The 17274-nt window shown below is 35.5% G+C and overlaps 1 protein-coding gene and 2 non-coding genes across 4 annotated transcripts in view; 1 reads left to right on the top strand and 2 right to left on the bottom strand.

The window, feature by feature from the left end:
• Positions 1 to 17274, bottom strand: part of LOC101888066 (adenylate kinase isoenzyme 5) — a 34148-nt gene that overhangs the window by 3223 nt on the left and 13651 nt on the right. Inside the window, exons 2-6 of one of the 2 annotated variants that reach the window (XM_020036087.2) lie at positions 13641 to 13937; positions 13429 to 13571; positions 586 to 768; positions 411 to 519; positions 8 to 287 (exon numbers count right to left, since the gene is read on the bottom strand). In XM_020036087.2, coding sequence (XP_019891646.1) covers positions 8 to 287; positions 411 to 519; positions 586 to 768; positions 13429 to 13571; positions 13641 to 13937 — 1012 coding nt within the window. Of the gene's footprint in view, positions 1 to 7; positions 520 to 585; positions 769 to 13428; positions 13572 to 13640; positions 13938 to 17274 lie in introns of both variants that reach the window. The other variant, XM_020036086.2, reaches the window with a different exon arrangement.
• Positions 1278 to 1474, bottom strand: LOC131803707 (U2 spliceosomal RNA). Its single transcript, XR_009342738.1, has one exon. It is a non-coding gene; the product is annotated as a U2 spliceosomal RNA (small nuclear RNA).
• LOC131803713 (U5 spliceosomal RNA) lies at positions 5223 to 5345 on the top strand. Its single transcript, XR_009342743.1, has one exon. It is a non-coding gene; the product is annotated as a U5 spliceosomal RNA (small nuclear RNA).

Genomic DNA, 17274 nt, shown 5'->3' with positions numbered 1-17274 from the left:
GACTTACCTAAAATGAGCCCAACCCGGATTCAAACCCACCGCTTTCATACAAAGCGTGGCCTTATTACTGCCCGGTCCACCAATCACCCATATTACCGGCGGTATGCCATTCATATCCGTGCTCATGGACGTGGCAGCATTGGTCAACATCGGTTGCCTTGTCACCGCTCCGGCCGAACCCACAGCTTGGGCGGCATTCGAGGCTATGTGAGAAATAACCGCATTCGTAATATTCCGCTCACCACCCATGTGATTGGCGGTGTTGATCGCCTGCTGCTGCGATGGCACTGTTGAAATTGATTGACCAGCGTTATAATTAAGATTTCCTGGAATATTCTGGGGTGCTTGACTAGGTGCCGTGTCTACGCTAACTATACTGCCCGGTATATCATTTATCCCTCTGCCCATACCTGTTACTCCATTGAGAATGGCCTCCTGATTTTCCAGCGAACTCAAGATGTCAAGCACAGCCGAACGGAAATCTTTGTAAACCTCGGACGGAGCACGTTCACCGTTGACCTGAAAGCGAAAGCGCTGATGTTACTGGGGATCAAATGTTTTGGGGGTGATATGATGCGAACTTACCGCTATTAGCATATCGCTCTGATCGAAATAATCCGCAACGGGCATTACATTTTTGAAGAAATTTTCCAATTCCATTTTGGCTAAGGAGAGCACGACATGACCCAATTTGGCGCCATAATCAATTTGTTTTTGCAGCACCGATTGACGCCAGGATATCAGGATGACACCGTTGACTACTTGAATCTGAAAACAGGAAGGACAGAAAAAGGAGCCGTTAAGAGTGGAGAATGGTTTCTAAGAATAAAGACTGACTCGAAATCTTCGCTAAGAAAAAAAATTCTCGAGATCTGCCAGAGACGGAAGACCCGCTGAGGTCTTCTATAGACGTTTAAAATCTTTCAAAAATATGGAAAACCTTAATTTTTTCTTTAAAATAGGCAACTAAAAAGACAAACTACTTCTGCTACAGAACCGCTATATAATAGCATATTATCTATCCGTGCTTCGAAGCAGAAGAATTTCATAGACCTCTTTTAGAGAAAAAATTTCCCACAGAAAGAAATCTACTAGAATTTTGCTAATTTGTCTGAATACATTCCAGTGGTTTCCCCAGAGAAAAGATATTCGAAACGCACGCTCGCACAGTTCTTGAAGGAAAAAAGACTCCCACGTCGGAACATACGGGTTATTTTCCAGGAAAAGTCTTCCTTGAATATCCCTTTCCTTTTACTTCTTTTTTGAAATGCATTAATTTAATGTGGGCCGAAATCCCGGCGGTACTGCAATACCGGGCCAACCCGCGGCAGGGGTGGAGCAAGCCCCTAAACACCCCGCCTATTTCCAAAAATCAGTTTAACATTTGTTGTCCTCCGATGGAGGATCTATCAGATGTTAAGCTGATAAGAACAGATACTACACTTTGATCTTAGCCATAAGGCCGAGAAGCGATAACTTTACCGTCGACAAACTGAACATCTTATCCATGGGCCATATTCAAGTGAATGAGAATTATAACAAAGGTAATGAATTCAGAAAAATATGATTTGTCAATGGAATACACGCTACACAAGCTAAATACACAATTTTTAAATCGCCATAAATGTACGTTGGTATTTTTGTTGGTATGGTTGTTCGTTCATTCAATTCCAAAAACAACCCCTCATAAAGTAATTCACAGCAACAACAACAATGGAGTGAAATACCCACTTTTATTATTTCATATTCGTCGTGTGCCAGCTGTTGTGTTATTCGAACGTTCTGACAGAAATTTCTGATTTGCTGTGTCGTGGCGTTGAAGCGGTTGGCTGAGTTCGTTTAGTTCGCATACGTATGTATTAACGTACTTATGTATGTATGTAGCTAAGTAAATGTGCGACTGCTTGAACACGATTTGTATTATTAGTCATGTTTTCTCTTCTTGTTATGTGTTCAATATAGAATATGACAAATTGCCACGTGATTTTTGAAAAGGGTATTGAATTTGAAAAATGTGGATAAACAACTATTTTTTTCACTTCTTCTCTAAACTTTAAAAACCCAAATTTTCTTCTGAAAAAAAGCAAAGTATACTGTATACAACTAAAATCTAATTTTTGCAAAAAATAATATTTTATTCATAAAAACATGTCTATTAAAACAGCGAGAGGCTCAGCGATAAACACAATCATATACTGAATCAGCAATTCGTACAAGGGTTGCCAACTTTCATAAAATTGAGTTAATGTCTTATTTTAAAAGATAAGAGGAGCATTTTTCTATTACTTCGATTTTCTGTAGAAATTATGTCAAGTTGTAGGATTCCGCAATTAGAAAAAAAATCAAGGGTGCCATGGGCTTGGAACGAAAAAATGAAAGCAAATCGTCGGTTATGATAGCAACACTTTTACATTCATGCAGGTCCTGAACAGAGCAAAAGATCGAGCTTTGAAGCCGAATTTCGATTGAATGACTTTTGGTTGTAAATAGTCTAAAAATCGAAGTTTGGTTGTAGTGTATTCCCAAAGTCGACCTTTTGTAATTCATTTTAGATATTGAGACTTTTCATTTTCCTATGTTATATAAAATATTATTCCACGATTGAAGAGGTTTTATTTGAATTTTCTAATCCTAATCCCAAAAAGTGGAAATTAGTTCCTATTATCTGAAGTGGCAAAACTACATCTCAAAAAAAAAAAAATCATTAAGTTCGGCCGAACCGAATATTTAATACGCTTAACCCTTGGGTACAGAAAACATTTTTATATGAAAGTATCTCAATTCAAACGTGACCCACTGTAAACTACAAATACCAGTAAGACCGTTTGAATAACGCTGTAAAACTTTTCAAAAAACCATTAAGTATGTGAGGTCGTTATATGGGGGCCATACCAAGACGGAAACCTCTATAGACAATTCTATACTTCAAGGATTGTCATCTACAAAATCTTTTTAAATACTAAATTTGAAAAAAATCGTTGGTAAATTTGACTAGGTTTATCAAAATACTGAATATCGGTGGGTATTGTTATATCTGCGCTGTACGAAAACGTTGACCTATACATACTATGTTCCGCCACAAGAGCTAGAACTTATTATTATCCACAAATACCAATTTTTAGACAAATCCGTGGAAAAATGTGGCGAAAATAATCAAAATACCGAATATCGGGAGGTTGAGCGATTTCTCAATTTTTGGTTCTGCCAAATTTTGAAGCTCTACGACAAATAATGTGGGCTGTATCGCGATTTCAACAGACAGACGGCCATCTCTAAATCGACTTAGAATTTTATGCTGATCCTGAATATATACCTTATGTGGTCTACGACAGATATTTAGGGATGTTGCAAACGGAATGACAAAGGTAATATACCCTCCTTTTTAAGGTGGAGGGTATAAAAAAGGATAGAGATGAATATTATTGTTTGCAATGAGATTACCTTGATTTAATTTTACCATGGGCAAAACCAATGCTCTCTCATTTTTACAGTTTTGATGGACTTTAAAATATGACAAAAGCCACTTTAATTTGAATGTCTTTGCCTTTGAATGTAGACCTCCAGAGACAATTTGTTCATGATTCTCTTCGAATATTACGCTTTTGCGTCAGAAAACAAGTGCGTAGTCAAGTGACACAAACCCAAAAACTCAATATCATTTGAACAGGATATAATTTCTGGTAATAACTAATAGGAGAACTTAATTGGAACATACTCAAAGAGAACGTATTCGTCAATATCTTCACATCCTATGCCTCAAGTAGCAAAAAAGGTTACGAATAGCATCTTTCTAAATTTACTTTTTCACTGTCTGAGATTTTGGAAAACATTTCACCCATTAATCTCTCCAATCCATTTTTGACAGCTGAGTTGAGAGTGGCTCTATTTGCTCTACGAACTTCGAACCGACGTCAAACGAAACTTCTTATTTCGAATACCTATTTGGTCTGATCTGACCAAAAGTTATATGGAGTGGATGGCGTATTGTAGGACCGGAGAGTCGCATGAAAATATGAACCAAAGTCTGACGGAACGCGCAAATATGTTCACGGGAACTTTGTATGGGGATTTGAGTTGTGGGACCGATTTCCTAACAATTTTCCGTCTGAATTACAACATCCATTATAGTGCAATATCAAAGGAATGTAGCAATGAATTCGTCGATTCTGCAGTAATACTTATTGAATGTGTATAATAATGTAATATATCATACTCAAGGAATTATGGTCATCTTAAAATGTTTGGCTTTAACGTATTTAACCCCGACGCCACGGCAACAATTTTGCATTTATCTCATTCACTTCTTGAACAAATTGCACAGAACTCAGACTTTGGTCAGACGCACCAGAAACACTTCAGACTTTAACCAAGCGTGTAGAACATCCTACATGACGTTCTCGGGGTATATAGACAATTTGAACTAAATTAACCATACATTACTACAATGTTGTGTCCTGGCGAAAACCTTTTTTATCTAGAGCACAATTTTGGGTTGATGCTACTTTTAAGGTACAACATGAAATTCAAGAATGCTAATCGGGTTTTCAATTCTATAAAAATGACGCAAACTCTGATTTTCACATTTCGTATAAAGAGACACAACTCGAATCGATGGAAGTTGGGCACCTAGAGTATTCCTACATGATTGATTTTTCATGATTGACATTTTCATTTAACAAGAATTTACATTTGCGTTGATATCATTTTATAATCGTTTGCGAAATTCAAATTCATTTAACTTATTCCTATGGCAACTCTAGATTGGTCAGGGTTGGGATGTCATAAATATAACAATGAAAATGTTCGCATCACCAATAAGCTCAAGAAGGGAGAACACGTGTAATGATTGTTTTCAGGTCGGTTAAAATATTTGATTTATTATTGTTTTCAAGGAATTATAGAACCATAAGCAACGCCAAATCAGCGTCACTCACATTCAGCTACTGTCTAATAAACTGTTACACGTAGGTATTACTGCCAATGGTGGTTGTATAATTACGAAATGCCAACCCTGGCTTGTTATTTTCAACCACCACCAATGCAGTGATAAGCTACGACACACAGCATGCTAGCAAAGCAAAGCGTCTCAATGGTGGTGGTTTCATACGTTTTATGTGTTTGAGTGTCATATGTATTTATCAGAAGATAGATTTCGCCCGTTATAATTCTCATTCACTTCGTATACATGGACACACTTATAGTTTAGTTTTGCCAGCGTTAAGATACTCTGGCTTCTCTTCAGTTGTCGAATAAATCTTTCGCCTTTTACTAAAGATTTCCGTGGAGAGGAGCACTCTAATGAGTCTAAACGGAATTTTTTCACAGGCCTATCCGTAAGGAAGGGCCATCATTAAATACATTGGAAAGTTTTTTTAAGAATAAGTAAATAATAAATTTTGGAAAGTTTGAATTACGCTGTATTATGAAATGTGGGTATAACTTGCTTTATGCATGGTGTAAGTATTTTTCGTTGCGGGTTCCTCCTCAAGTCAAGCATAATGCAAGCTTAATTGGAGCAGCCTTCAAAAGAAGAAATAAACTGTATCTCCTGTGTGGTCTTCGAAGGCGAGACAAATTCAAGGAAAATTGTTCAAAGAAGATGCATTTCAGAGCAAATGGTCGCCCGCTTAAACAATTTAGGAGTTGAATTCTATGCGGTACATTGGAATTTATTTGCCGAAAAACGAACACAAGAGGACGAACCACTGACTACCATAAAAATTCGAGATTTGACCAATCGGCACAAAATAACGTTTTTTAATAGGTCATACAGCCTGATTTTAGACCCAATGACTACATATAAGAATACGATTTATGGAATTCTATATTATTTGGAAATTCGATCTGGAGGTTCGACAAACAAGAAGTTATGGAATTTAAAAAAGAAACAGATCCAGGATGAATTTCGTAAATATGGACTGATAATAGACAAATGAAAAAAGGCGAAATAGAAATGATGGTATGATTGAGAATAATCATAGAAGCACCAATTAGTACCACTCGAAGAATCTCAGAAAAAGAAGAAACTTCGAGGTCTTTGAAATCTTTCAGAATATTGGAAATCATGATTGTGGAGGTACGATGCAGGAGTAAAACATCAAGACTCTCTTCACAAAGTCGGTGTTTGTGTTTAATTGTTGTAATTGTTAATATTTAGAGTAAAAATTCGCGTTCTCCCCTAATCGGCTAGATATCAGAATTCAGTGGTGCCCTTGGAACCAAGGAATGAGTTGGCTTGTTTAAGGATCAAATTTGGCAGAAGAAGCTGAACGAAAAAAAACACCATTGAAATAAAGTATCTATTGCTGTTCATATTTAATATTGAGATATTTTTTATGGGCTCTCAGGGCTTCTTAAACGAAGAAAAACCACCAGCGAATATAGTATATAAAATAAAGGTTTCGAGGTATTTGAAATCCTTCAGGATACTGAAAACAATGATTGTGAGGCACGAAACGGGAGTAAAACATCAATACTCCCTTGGGAGTATCAAATTCGTGTTCTCCCCTAATTGGGTTGGATGGATTGATGATCCTATCTCTGAAGTTGCAGGAAAGCCGGAAGATTCATTCTAGCGCCAGCAAACATGGAGACGTAGCGTAGAGGGGACCTGCCGGCTTGTCTGCGGACTTGGGACTATGGTCCTCAACTTGTCTGATCTCTAGCCCTATAGGGGCGAACACAAGCACATGTTATGTTACAAACAAGTTTAATACCAGTAAGTTCGGCAGGGCCGAACATTGAATAACCTCAACGGTTTGGTAAGAAATTGGAAACAAAAAAAAGAAAAATTAAAAATCGAATAAAAATAGAATCCGTTTAAATTCTGTTTAAATCTTAAAAGTACCGAATATATGGAGTTACCGTAAATTTGGGGTCACAGGCGGTATTGCCAATTGCGAAGTGCAAAAACGAAATTTGAAACAGATCCAGTGAATAATGTCGCCAAAATATATCAAAATACCGAATACAGGGAAGTACCAATATTTAGGGGTTATACGAAGGCGTGGACCAGCACGGGAAATTTTCTGTCATAGGCTGTAGTATCCATTACGGACTTCAAATTCGAAATCTGTAAAAATTTCGGTGAATAATGTCTCTAAAATTATCAAAATACCGAATATAGGGAGATACCGTTATATGGGGGCTATACAAAAACGTGGACCTATACATACAATGTTTCGCCACCGCAGCTAGAACCCATTATGACCTAAATATACCAATTTTTAGACAAATCCGTGGATAAATGTGGCAAAAATCATCAAAATACTGAATATCCGGAGGTAAAGTTATAAGGGGCTATTCAAAAACGTGGACCTATATATACAATGTTTCGCCACCGGAGCTAGACACCATTTTGACCAACAAATACCAAATTTTGGACAAATCCGTGGAAAATTGTGGAAAATCATCATAAAAATAATGAATAATCGAAGATAAAGTTATAAGGGAGGCTATACAAAAACGTGGACCTATACATGTTTCGCCACCGGAACTAGAACCCATTATGACCAAGAAATACTAATTTTTAGACAAATACGTGGAGAAATGTTCCAAAAATCATCAAAATACTGAATATCCGGAGGTAAAGTTAGAAGAGGGCTATACAAAAACGAGAACCTATATATACTATGTTCCGCCACCGGAGCTTCAAACCATTTAGACCAACAAATACCAATTTTAGACAAATCCGTGGAAATCATCATAAAAATACTGAATATCCGGAGGTAAAGTTATATGGGGGGCTATACCAAAACGTGGACCGATATATCTCATTTTCAGTACCAACCATCCTAGACACAATACAAATTGTTCTGCCAAATTGTTAAGCTCCACGTCAATAATGTGGGCAGACGGAAATCGTTAAATCGACTTAGAAATTTTGCTGATTATGAATATATTTATGGGGTCTTTATGGAGTCTACGAGGAATATTTAGGGATGTTACAAATGAAATGACAAAGTTAATATACCCTCCTTTTCAAAGTGGAGGGTATAAAAATAATTCTACCAATACAAGACTTTTCAAAAGAAAATGTTGATGGGAGATTTGGAGAAATATTTCTCCATTTTTTTTTCAAAATTCCTAGTTTCAATATTTCCCAAGCCATATTACCTTCCCGAAGGCAACTACCGCAGGGATTACTACAATAAAAGAAATAAAAAAACATACATCAATTTTTCATCATATATAAAAAAAAGTTTTGGTTATTTTCCCACAATTTATGACAGTTGTGGCCAGAGAGTAGCGACAGAATAGTTGACCAATAAACAGCACTCCCACATTCGTGTGGCATTGAATGGCGCGCACATGCTGCTGGGCTGAGGGCATTGAATGGCTGTGGCGGCGGTGGAGCGAAGTAGTCTAGAACAAGGTTGTTGTGTCTCCCACACCCAGCATTGTCCTTCTAACCTTACTTCCGCCATCGAATGACCGACCACATGAGAGAGGCCAATAGTTGTTCTCCTCGAACATGGGTAGTTGCGAGTGAGTGAGTGCATCATTCATTAATGTCCTTTGTGGTTACTTGCTGCGGTGTAATGGTGGGCCAGGTCCCCCACCCCCACCCAACCAAACCAAAAACAAACGAATAAATGAATGAATGATTTATTATTAATTAAACATTTTAATTAATTCAGGTTCAAAATCAAGCAAAGCACCGCTCCTCGTGCACTCGTTATTGGCCATGTAATGGTGGATAACACGAGGAAAAACCAATGACAAAAAAGGTAAGACAACGAAATGAGGCCATATTCGAACCGCACAAAACTAAACAGCAACTTGATTAAAATTTATTGTGTAAACAACGCAGTTGAATGAATGAGGTGAGGACCCTTAGGAGGTGGCGGGAGGGAGGGTTTGGAGAAACCCTCCATTGTTGTGGTCATTGTGAAAAGGATACTACTCAACATTTAATGAGCTCTAGGGGATTTTTTTTTGGTTCGTAGTGTTAAACAAACATGTCTCTCTATATATTTATTTGTTATCTAGTAGTAGTAGTACTTCTTGTTGTTTAGACAGAAAGAAAGAAAGGACAATACAAAACAAATATGGCAAGGAACAAACTACAACGAGGCCAAAAAGTCGAAACTAAAGCCCAGATGTCGTTGCCAGCAAGGGATAGGGATCAGAATTCAAATGAAGTGGATAGAATTCAATTGAATTGTTAAGAATATCTTTTTAGTATTTTCAGAGCTATATTTTTAAGGATATATGGGAATCTGGGTTATGGAATCCAACCTCTCCTGTGGATTGGGTAATAATCCAAATCGTGTGTCGACTCCGAGAACAAGAAAAATAAGTCCCTTAATCCAATAGGTTATGGCTTAGTAAGGCTCTGAGCAAAAAACCCCAGGCAAGCTCTGAAGAAATTGGAAACGTTTGAAGAGTCCAAGTAAGCTGCAACGAAGAATTCGTTAAGAAATCAAAAAGTTCGGCCGGGACGAACTTTGAATAACCTCTACCATTTGGAAGGAATTTGAAAATTTTCAAACAAAAAAATTCATAAAAAATCTGTTAAAATCCTGCATAAGCCATTACAATATTCAAATATGAAACTTGAAATAAAACCCGGGGAACATTGTACCTAAATCGTAAAAATACCGAATACATGGAGTTTCTGTTATTTTGGGGTCCATGCGAAGACCATGACCTGCAAAGACAATTTTCTGTTATAGGCTGTAGTACCAATTAGGATCTTCAAATACAAAATTTCAAACAATTCCGGTGAATGATGTCGCTGAAATCATCAAAATACCGAATATAGGGAGTTACTGATATATGGGGCCTATACGAGGACCTGGACCGGTATACGCAATTTTTTGTCGAGGCTGGAGTTCCCATTACGAAATTTGAAACAACTCCTGTGAAAAAGTCGCTAAAATCATCAAAGTATCGAATATTAGGAAGTATCGTTATATGGAGGCTATACGAAGACGTGGGCCGGGATGTCCATATTTTTGTCATAGGCTGTAGAACTCATTACAAATCCAAAATACGAGATTTGGAACAACTCTCTCAACAATACTCTTTCAGGTGGTAAAATACTCAGAATGATCTCCTTTTGTGGATTTTCAGATAATTTCATTGCAAAATTTGGTTGCAATCATTAAAATACCAATACATCGTGGACCGATATGATACACAGAGGGTAAAAAAACTAAATTGAAACAGAAACGTGGTGTGAAAATGTGTTCTTCAATTTATAGTATTCAGAAGATGGAAAGTTTTCAGAATTTTTTAAGGATCACTAAGAGCTTTTGGAATTTTTACAATTATTTTTGAGGGACACATAGAATGTCAATTTTTTTATGAAATGTTCATCAATATTTTCTGGCCTATCGGAGCCTTTAATCTTTTTAGAAACCATTTTTTGACGAGACCTTCCAAACAGCGACTTTTTAAGCCCTTAAAAATGTATATAAGCATCATTCGGAGCCACAAAGGATTTGGGATTATTAAGAATCTTTTTAGATCAATTTCAATTTTCAATTTAAAAATTTTATAATTTTTAAGGAACTTTAGAAGCTTTAGAAAATAATATTTTTAAGGATCTCTCAGAGTCTAGGTAATTTTCAAGAATATTTTGTTCGGTTCTCCGGACAAAATCCTAATGGGTCTTTTTCAAGCCTTTATAATTTTGTAATTAATATTATTAAGAATCAATTAATATATTTTTAAGAATATTTTGGTCAGTCCTCAAGAGTTTAAGAAATTTGAGAGAGAATTTTTAAGGGATTTTCGAAACATGTGATTTTTTTGTAATCCTTATCGATTCGAAATTATATTGTTAAGAACATTTTTCAAATCCCCAAGGATTATTTTTTAAGGTAGTGGAATCTTTGAATATATTTTAAGAATATCTCTCAGAATTTAAAATTGAGAAGAATATTTTGACCTATCCTCTTTATCACTTAGAATTTTAAAGAATATTTTTGAGGGACACAAGGAATTTTTAGAAACATTTTTAAGGGACCTTCCAAACAGCACCTTTGCACGATATAGGAGCGTCAATTAAAACTTTTTAGATTAAAAAAAAAATATAATTTGGCCTTGGAATTTTTAAAATACTTGTGAGGGCACTTAAAGTCTTTGAAATTTGTAGAATATTTTATTTTTTAATAAGTTCTTATGGGTTCTTCAAAGTCCTTACAATTTTAAGAAGTATTTATTAACAAACTTCAAAAATAAAATAAATATAATAATAAGCTAATTTTTTATGGACCTCCGGGGATCTTTCAGATATTTCGTTTAAATTATTTAAAATAGTCTTTAAAAATGGATTTTTGGAATTTCTATTTCTATTTTTATGCATAATTTTGAGCCTTTTCAAGCCATTACAACTTTCTTTCCCCTAGAATCTTTTATAAAATATTTTTGACGGAATCTTAGAATATTTTTTCGAGGAACTTGGAATTTTTAAAGTACTTTTGAGGGAATGCAATTGGAACCTTTAGAATTTTGAGGAACCCAAGAAAGGTTTGATGGATTTTCGGAGTTCACAATTTTTTTTGAGTTGAGTTCAGGTGAGTTTTTGAGTCTATTACGGCTGTTGGATATTTTTTCGAGGAACTTGGAATTTTTAAAGTACTTTTGAGGGAACCCAATTTTTTGCAATATTCTTAAGGCCCTCTCAGAACCTTTAAAATTTGAGGACTCCAAAAAATGTTGATGGATTTTCGTAGTTTAGAGATTATTTTTGAGTCTATTAGGAACTTTTTTAAGCCCATGGGCGTTTTAAAATATTTTAATAGTTCTCAAGAGTTTTCAAAATGTTTCAAAAATTTTTGGTCCTGGGTCATTAAAATTTTTCAGAATAATTTGAAAAACACCAGAGCCTTCAAAGCTTTTAAGAATATTTTTAAATGAACTTTGGCATTTTTAAGAATGTGTTACCCACTCCTCCAGAGTCCTTTGAAATTTTAAGAATAATTTTAGGGTGGGCTCTGTAACGTCTTGAATTATTAATTGTTTTTTGGGAGAATTTCGATGGTCTTGGAATGCTTAAGAATATTTTTTGAGGAGCCTCCAGACCCCTTGAAGTTTTTGAAAATATTTGTTAAAGAATAATTTTATTGAGCTTTAACGTCTTTGTAGTATTAAATAATCTTTTGAAAGACATTCGCGACTCTTGAAATTGTTAAAGATTATATATTTTTTAGAACTCTTAGGTCCTTAACCAAGTATTTCCAAAAACTACAAATAGTCTGGAGACTTCTTGGTAGTGTTTGGAAATATTTGGTTACGGACCTTAGGGTTCTTGAATTTTAAGAGAATTTTTAAGAGAATCATTCAGGTTCATGGTATTTCTTAGACTTTTTTTCAAGGATCCTCAGAAAACTTAGCAGATTTGATACTGCTTTTTAGAAACTTTTAGAGCCCTTGAAAATATTTACAAATATTTGTGAATGTGGGACTTTTTATGTAAAGGATCTTCTAAGTTCATTAAGTTTTCTTTTTAAGCTTAGGAATCTTAGTTTTTTAATGGTCCTTATTCGCTCTGGAATATTTACCCTTTCTAGAAAGAATTTCTTGAACCTTGAAATTGTTAAGGATATCTTTTGATAAGCCTCCAGACCCCTTGAACTTTTCGGTAATATTTGGTTAAAGACTTGGGAGACTAGGAATTTTGAGACAATTTTTAAAAGAAACCTCGTTTTTTTAACATTATTTTCTATGTCCTCGAAGAACTCAGTATATTTGAGATATTTTTTTTTTACCAACATTTAGTGCTCTTCAGGTCTTCCAATTATTGAGAATTTATTTGAAGGATCTTCTAAGTTCGTAAAGTTTTCAGTTGAGGGGCCTTTTACGCTTTGGAATAAATGCCGCATCTGAAGAGCATTTGGGAGCCCTTAAAATGTTCACGAATATTTATTGAAGACCCTCCAGACTACTTGAAGTTTGTGGAAATATTAGGAAAAATACTTTAGAGTTCTGAATTTTTTAAGGTGCCTTCAGAGTCCTTGTATTTTTTAGATATTTATTTCAAGCATCCACAGTATGTTTTAGAGCCCTTGAAACTTTCCAGAAATATTTTTGAATGATACCTTCAAAGACTTGCAATTCTTATGAAGGTTCAAAGCTTATTAATTTTTTTTTGGAAAATTTTAGATAGACCTTCAGTGGCCCAGGAATTTTTAAACATTTTTTTTTGACAGATCTCTTTCGTCTTGAAGTAACGGCTGTTTCTTTAGGGCCTTTGAAATTTTTAAGAACATTTTTTGAAGCCTCCATTTAAACGTTTTTGTGAAGATTTTGGGAATATTTTTTCTATAATTTTCAGAACAATTTTCAAAGTTTTTGATTTTTTACTGGAATTTCATAGACCTTGGAGGACTTTGAACAAAGCTACGAAATGCTTGGAAATTTTAAGAATATTTTTATATTTTATAAATGTTTGCTGGGAGATCTTTAAAAATAACTTACCTTCTCCGAATATTCGACCACATCTCGCATTGAGCGCGGATATCCTGAGATTAAATAGGCTTTGGCAGCTGGAGCCATTTTCATTTCTAACATTAAAACTTCGGTGACGGTTTTCGAAGATAATTGTGAAAAGTCTTGCATATCTGGAAAAGAGGAGAATCAAAATGATTACACTTCAGATTCCAATGATATCTCTGCTCCACACAACTTACCGTTTCCCATGGCATACTGTTGCAGCAGATCCATCATATTGATGTGTGTTACCCCACGGCGCTCCTGCATAAACGTGTCGCAGTGGGTCACTTTGCCACTACCTGGGCCGCCTAAAACAAATATCACTGGCACTTTGGGCGGATCGAATTTTATTTTTCCAACATTTTGCATATCGGTAGCGTTTATATTTGGCGAGGCGACTAAACGTCCACCGCCTGCGCTGGCACTGTTCTGATTTTGAGTAGTACGATTCCATTCGTTGCCTTGTTCGCCGGTGTCCTGTGCTGCACTGGCATCTGCCGGCGAAAAATAAAGTAAACAAACAAAAGTCAGACAAGCAGACAAACAAAAACACACCCAGGAGGGAGAAAGGTGTTAATAACAAAAATTGTTAACCACTTTTAATGGTAAATTGTAAAGAAAAAGAAAAACAAGAAGCGCACTGAACTGAAGCGTATGACTCAAATGGGTTGGTTCTCCTGACCTATGACATATGAAAACTTGAGTGGAATATTTAATTGAAATTGTTAAAAAATTTAGAAGAAAGAATTGAAGATTATTTCAATATTTAATTATTAAAATTTAACGTGGTCAAAGGTCAGGACAAACGGAAGATGAATTTGGCCGGTGTTGGCCGCCATGAACAACAGGAAGTAGAACCGTCACCGTTTCTCATACGTGTGGAGGCCTCAGTAGTGCCACAATTTTGGGTTGTAGACATTTTTTCAACTACCAACAGAGTCCTAAGGACCAAAGACCAACATAAACGTGGATTTTTTCAAGAATATTTTTTCAATGACCAAACGTGGATTTTTCAATAATATTTTTTCAAGGATCATACGTGGACTTTTTAAGAAAATTTTTCAAGGACCAAACGTGGATTTTTTATGAATATTTTTTCAAGGACCAAACGTGGATTTTTAAGAGTATTTTTTCAAGGAACAAACGTGGAATTTTTAAGAATATTTTTTGGACCAAACGTGGTTTTTTTAAGAATATTTTTTTAAGGACCAAACGTAGATTTTTCAAAAAAAAAATTTTCAAGGACCAAACGTGGATTTTTCAAAAATATTTTTGCAAGGCCCAAACGTGGATTTTTCAAAAATATTTTTCAAGGGCCAAACGTGGAGTTTTCAAAAATATTTTTCAAGGACCAATCGTGGATTTTTCGAGAATATTTTTTCACGGACCAAACGTGGATTTTTCGAGAATATTTTTTCAAGGACCAAACCTGGACTTTTAAGAATATTTTTTTAGAGACAAAACGTGGATTTTTAAGAATATTTTTTCAAGGACCAAACCTGAATTTTTCAAAGACCAAACCAAACATGGATTTTTCAAAGACCAAACGTGAATTTTTTCAGGACCAAACGTGGAATTTTTGAGGCCCATCGAGGGTTTTTAAGGATATTTTTGCAGGACCAAACGTGGAATTTTTGAGGCCCATCTAGGGTTTTTAAGGATATTTTTGCAGGACCAAACGTGGAATTTTTGAGGCCTAGCGTGGGTTTCTAAGAATATTTTTTTCAGGATCAAACATGGAATTTTTGAGGCCTAGCGAGGGTTTCTAAGAATATTTTTTTAAGGACCAAACATGGAATTTTTGAGGCCTAGCGAGGGTTTTTAAGAATATTTTTTCAGGACTAAACGTGGAATTTTTGAGGCCTAGCGAGGGTTTTTAAGAATATTTTTTCAGGACTAAACGTGGAATTTTTGAGGACTAAAAGAGCGGCCCACAGACTTATAAACGTGAATATTGTATAAACATTTATTCAACGACCAAAGTATTGTCATGCCAATCTCTCGAATGGCCGTACAGGCAGCCCTACATGTGCTTCAGAGAATGATGAGAGAGTTTGTCACTGAGAGTTAGTTATTACTCAAAAGTCCTTTCCCTTAGCCCTCACACATTCTCTCTCACGAATTACCACCCACACCCCATGCACGTGTAGTTGGTTTGCCTCCGGTGCATGACTCTGTCTATTTCCGAAGGATATGACAGTCAACAAAATAACAAAATAGAAATGAAGGAGACAAAAAAACATGTCAATTAAATTGGTAGTAAAAATGTGGGTGAGAAGAAAATCGATAAAAGTAAACAACGAAAGGAATAATACATTTGTATTTTGTACTTGGACACACACATACATACATTTCGAAATTGGAGTATGTGGGTGAACTTGTTGGCATGACACAAAAAGTAGAAGTGACGTTTATTGTCGCTACTGTAGAAGCAAAAAAAACGAAAACAAAACTAGTTTCATTTTTAAATGAATTCGTATTAATTTCGAATGTCATGCAACGAATGACAACGAAGCAACGAAAAAATATTGGCGGGAATTTGAGAGAAAGGTTTTGAAATTGAAAATTTAGAGGATTTTTAAAATAAATTTTTCAAAAAATAAAAATATTTTTTTCCAGGATTTATTAAAAACTTGATTTTTTTTTAAAACATATATTTTCCACACCCAGAAACAACTGGAAGTTTTTTGAGGGCCTACCATTAGCGTTGAATTTAAAAAAATATTCAAAAAGAATTTTTAAAATCATGCCAGTCAATGTCCATTTATCTCTCCATATATAACAGGGTAGTGAAATCATTGACCGAGAATCAAGGCTCAGACGAAACGGCTGAAGCTAGAATCTTGAAATTTTACACGAGGGTCAGCCTTGGTACGTTGGAGTGGGATAAGACTGGGTTTTTGGAAGTTTGTACTAAAAAGATACGAAAAGTACTAAAAGCTTAATATTTTGTATGATCTGAAATTTGGAATGAGAGTCGCTGATAGTCTACAGGATAGATGTATCCAAGGGTTGTTCGGAAATTCCATCTTTGAGGTTACGAAAAGTTCTAAAGTTGTACGAAACTTCTAAAATAGCACCATTTGGTATTATATGAACGGATAGAGCTAAAAACTTGAAACTTGGTATGAGTATCATGGTTGGAATGTAAGTTTGACATATGAAGGCGTCTTGGAAAATGTGTATTATAATTTACGAAAAGTACTAAATTGTACTAAATTTGGTACAATGTGGTATTTGGTGAACAGATAGTGTTTGAAATCTGATATTTGGTATTAGGGTCGTTGTTCATGTGTAGCCTGGGCATATTTCGGAAATGGGTGCTAGAATTGTACTAAAAGTACTAACTATATTTGGTATAGGGTAAAGGGAGAAAGATACAATTTTGAAATTTGACATTTAGATTACTGATGGTATCTGTGTTTGAAACTGGGTGGCGGGTTAGAATTGCGTTTTATATTTGAGGGTGAGGGCTGAGAATGTACAAAATTTAAGTTACCTTAGATTATTGTATGATTTTTATACCCTTAGCCATATGACTAAATAGGGTATATATCACTTGATACGGCCAAAACGTACCTAGTCGAAATAACGGTTTTAGACCCTAGGTCTCTTTGGACCAAATTCGTTTCAGGACATTTGGAGTCGATCTAACGATGTCTGTCCGTCCATCTATCTGGCTAGCTGGTGCGCACGATAACTCTCGAAGGGAGTATCCGATTTGATCCAAACTTGGTATATCACAATATTATTGTCAAACTTAGATCGAGTTCGAAGATGGGCAACATCGGTCCACTCCTTTTGGTACCTCCCCCACAAAATGTCAACATT

Source organism: Musca domestica, unplaced genomic scaffold (assembly GCF_030504385.1).
Source record: "Musca domestica strain aabys unplaced genomic scaffold, Musca_domestica.polishedcontigs.V.1.1 32, whole genome shotgun sequence".
NCBI lineage: Eukaryota > Metazoa > Arthropoda > Insecta > Diptera > Muscidae > Musca > Musca domestica.
This window is presented reverse-complemented; position numbering and strand designations above follow the sequence as displayed.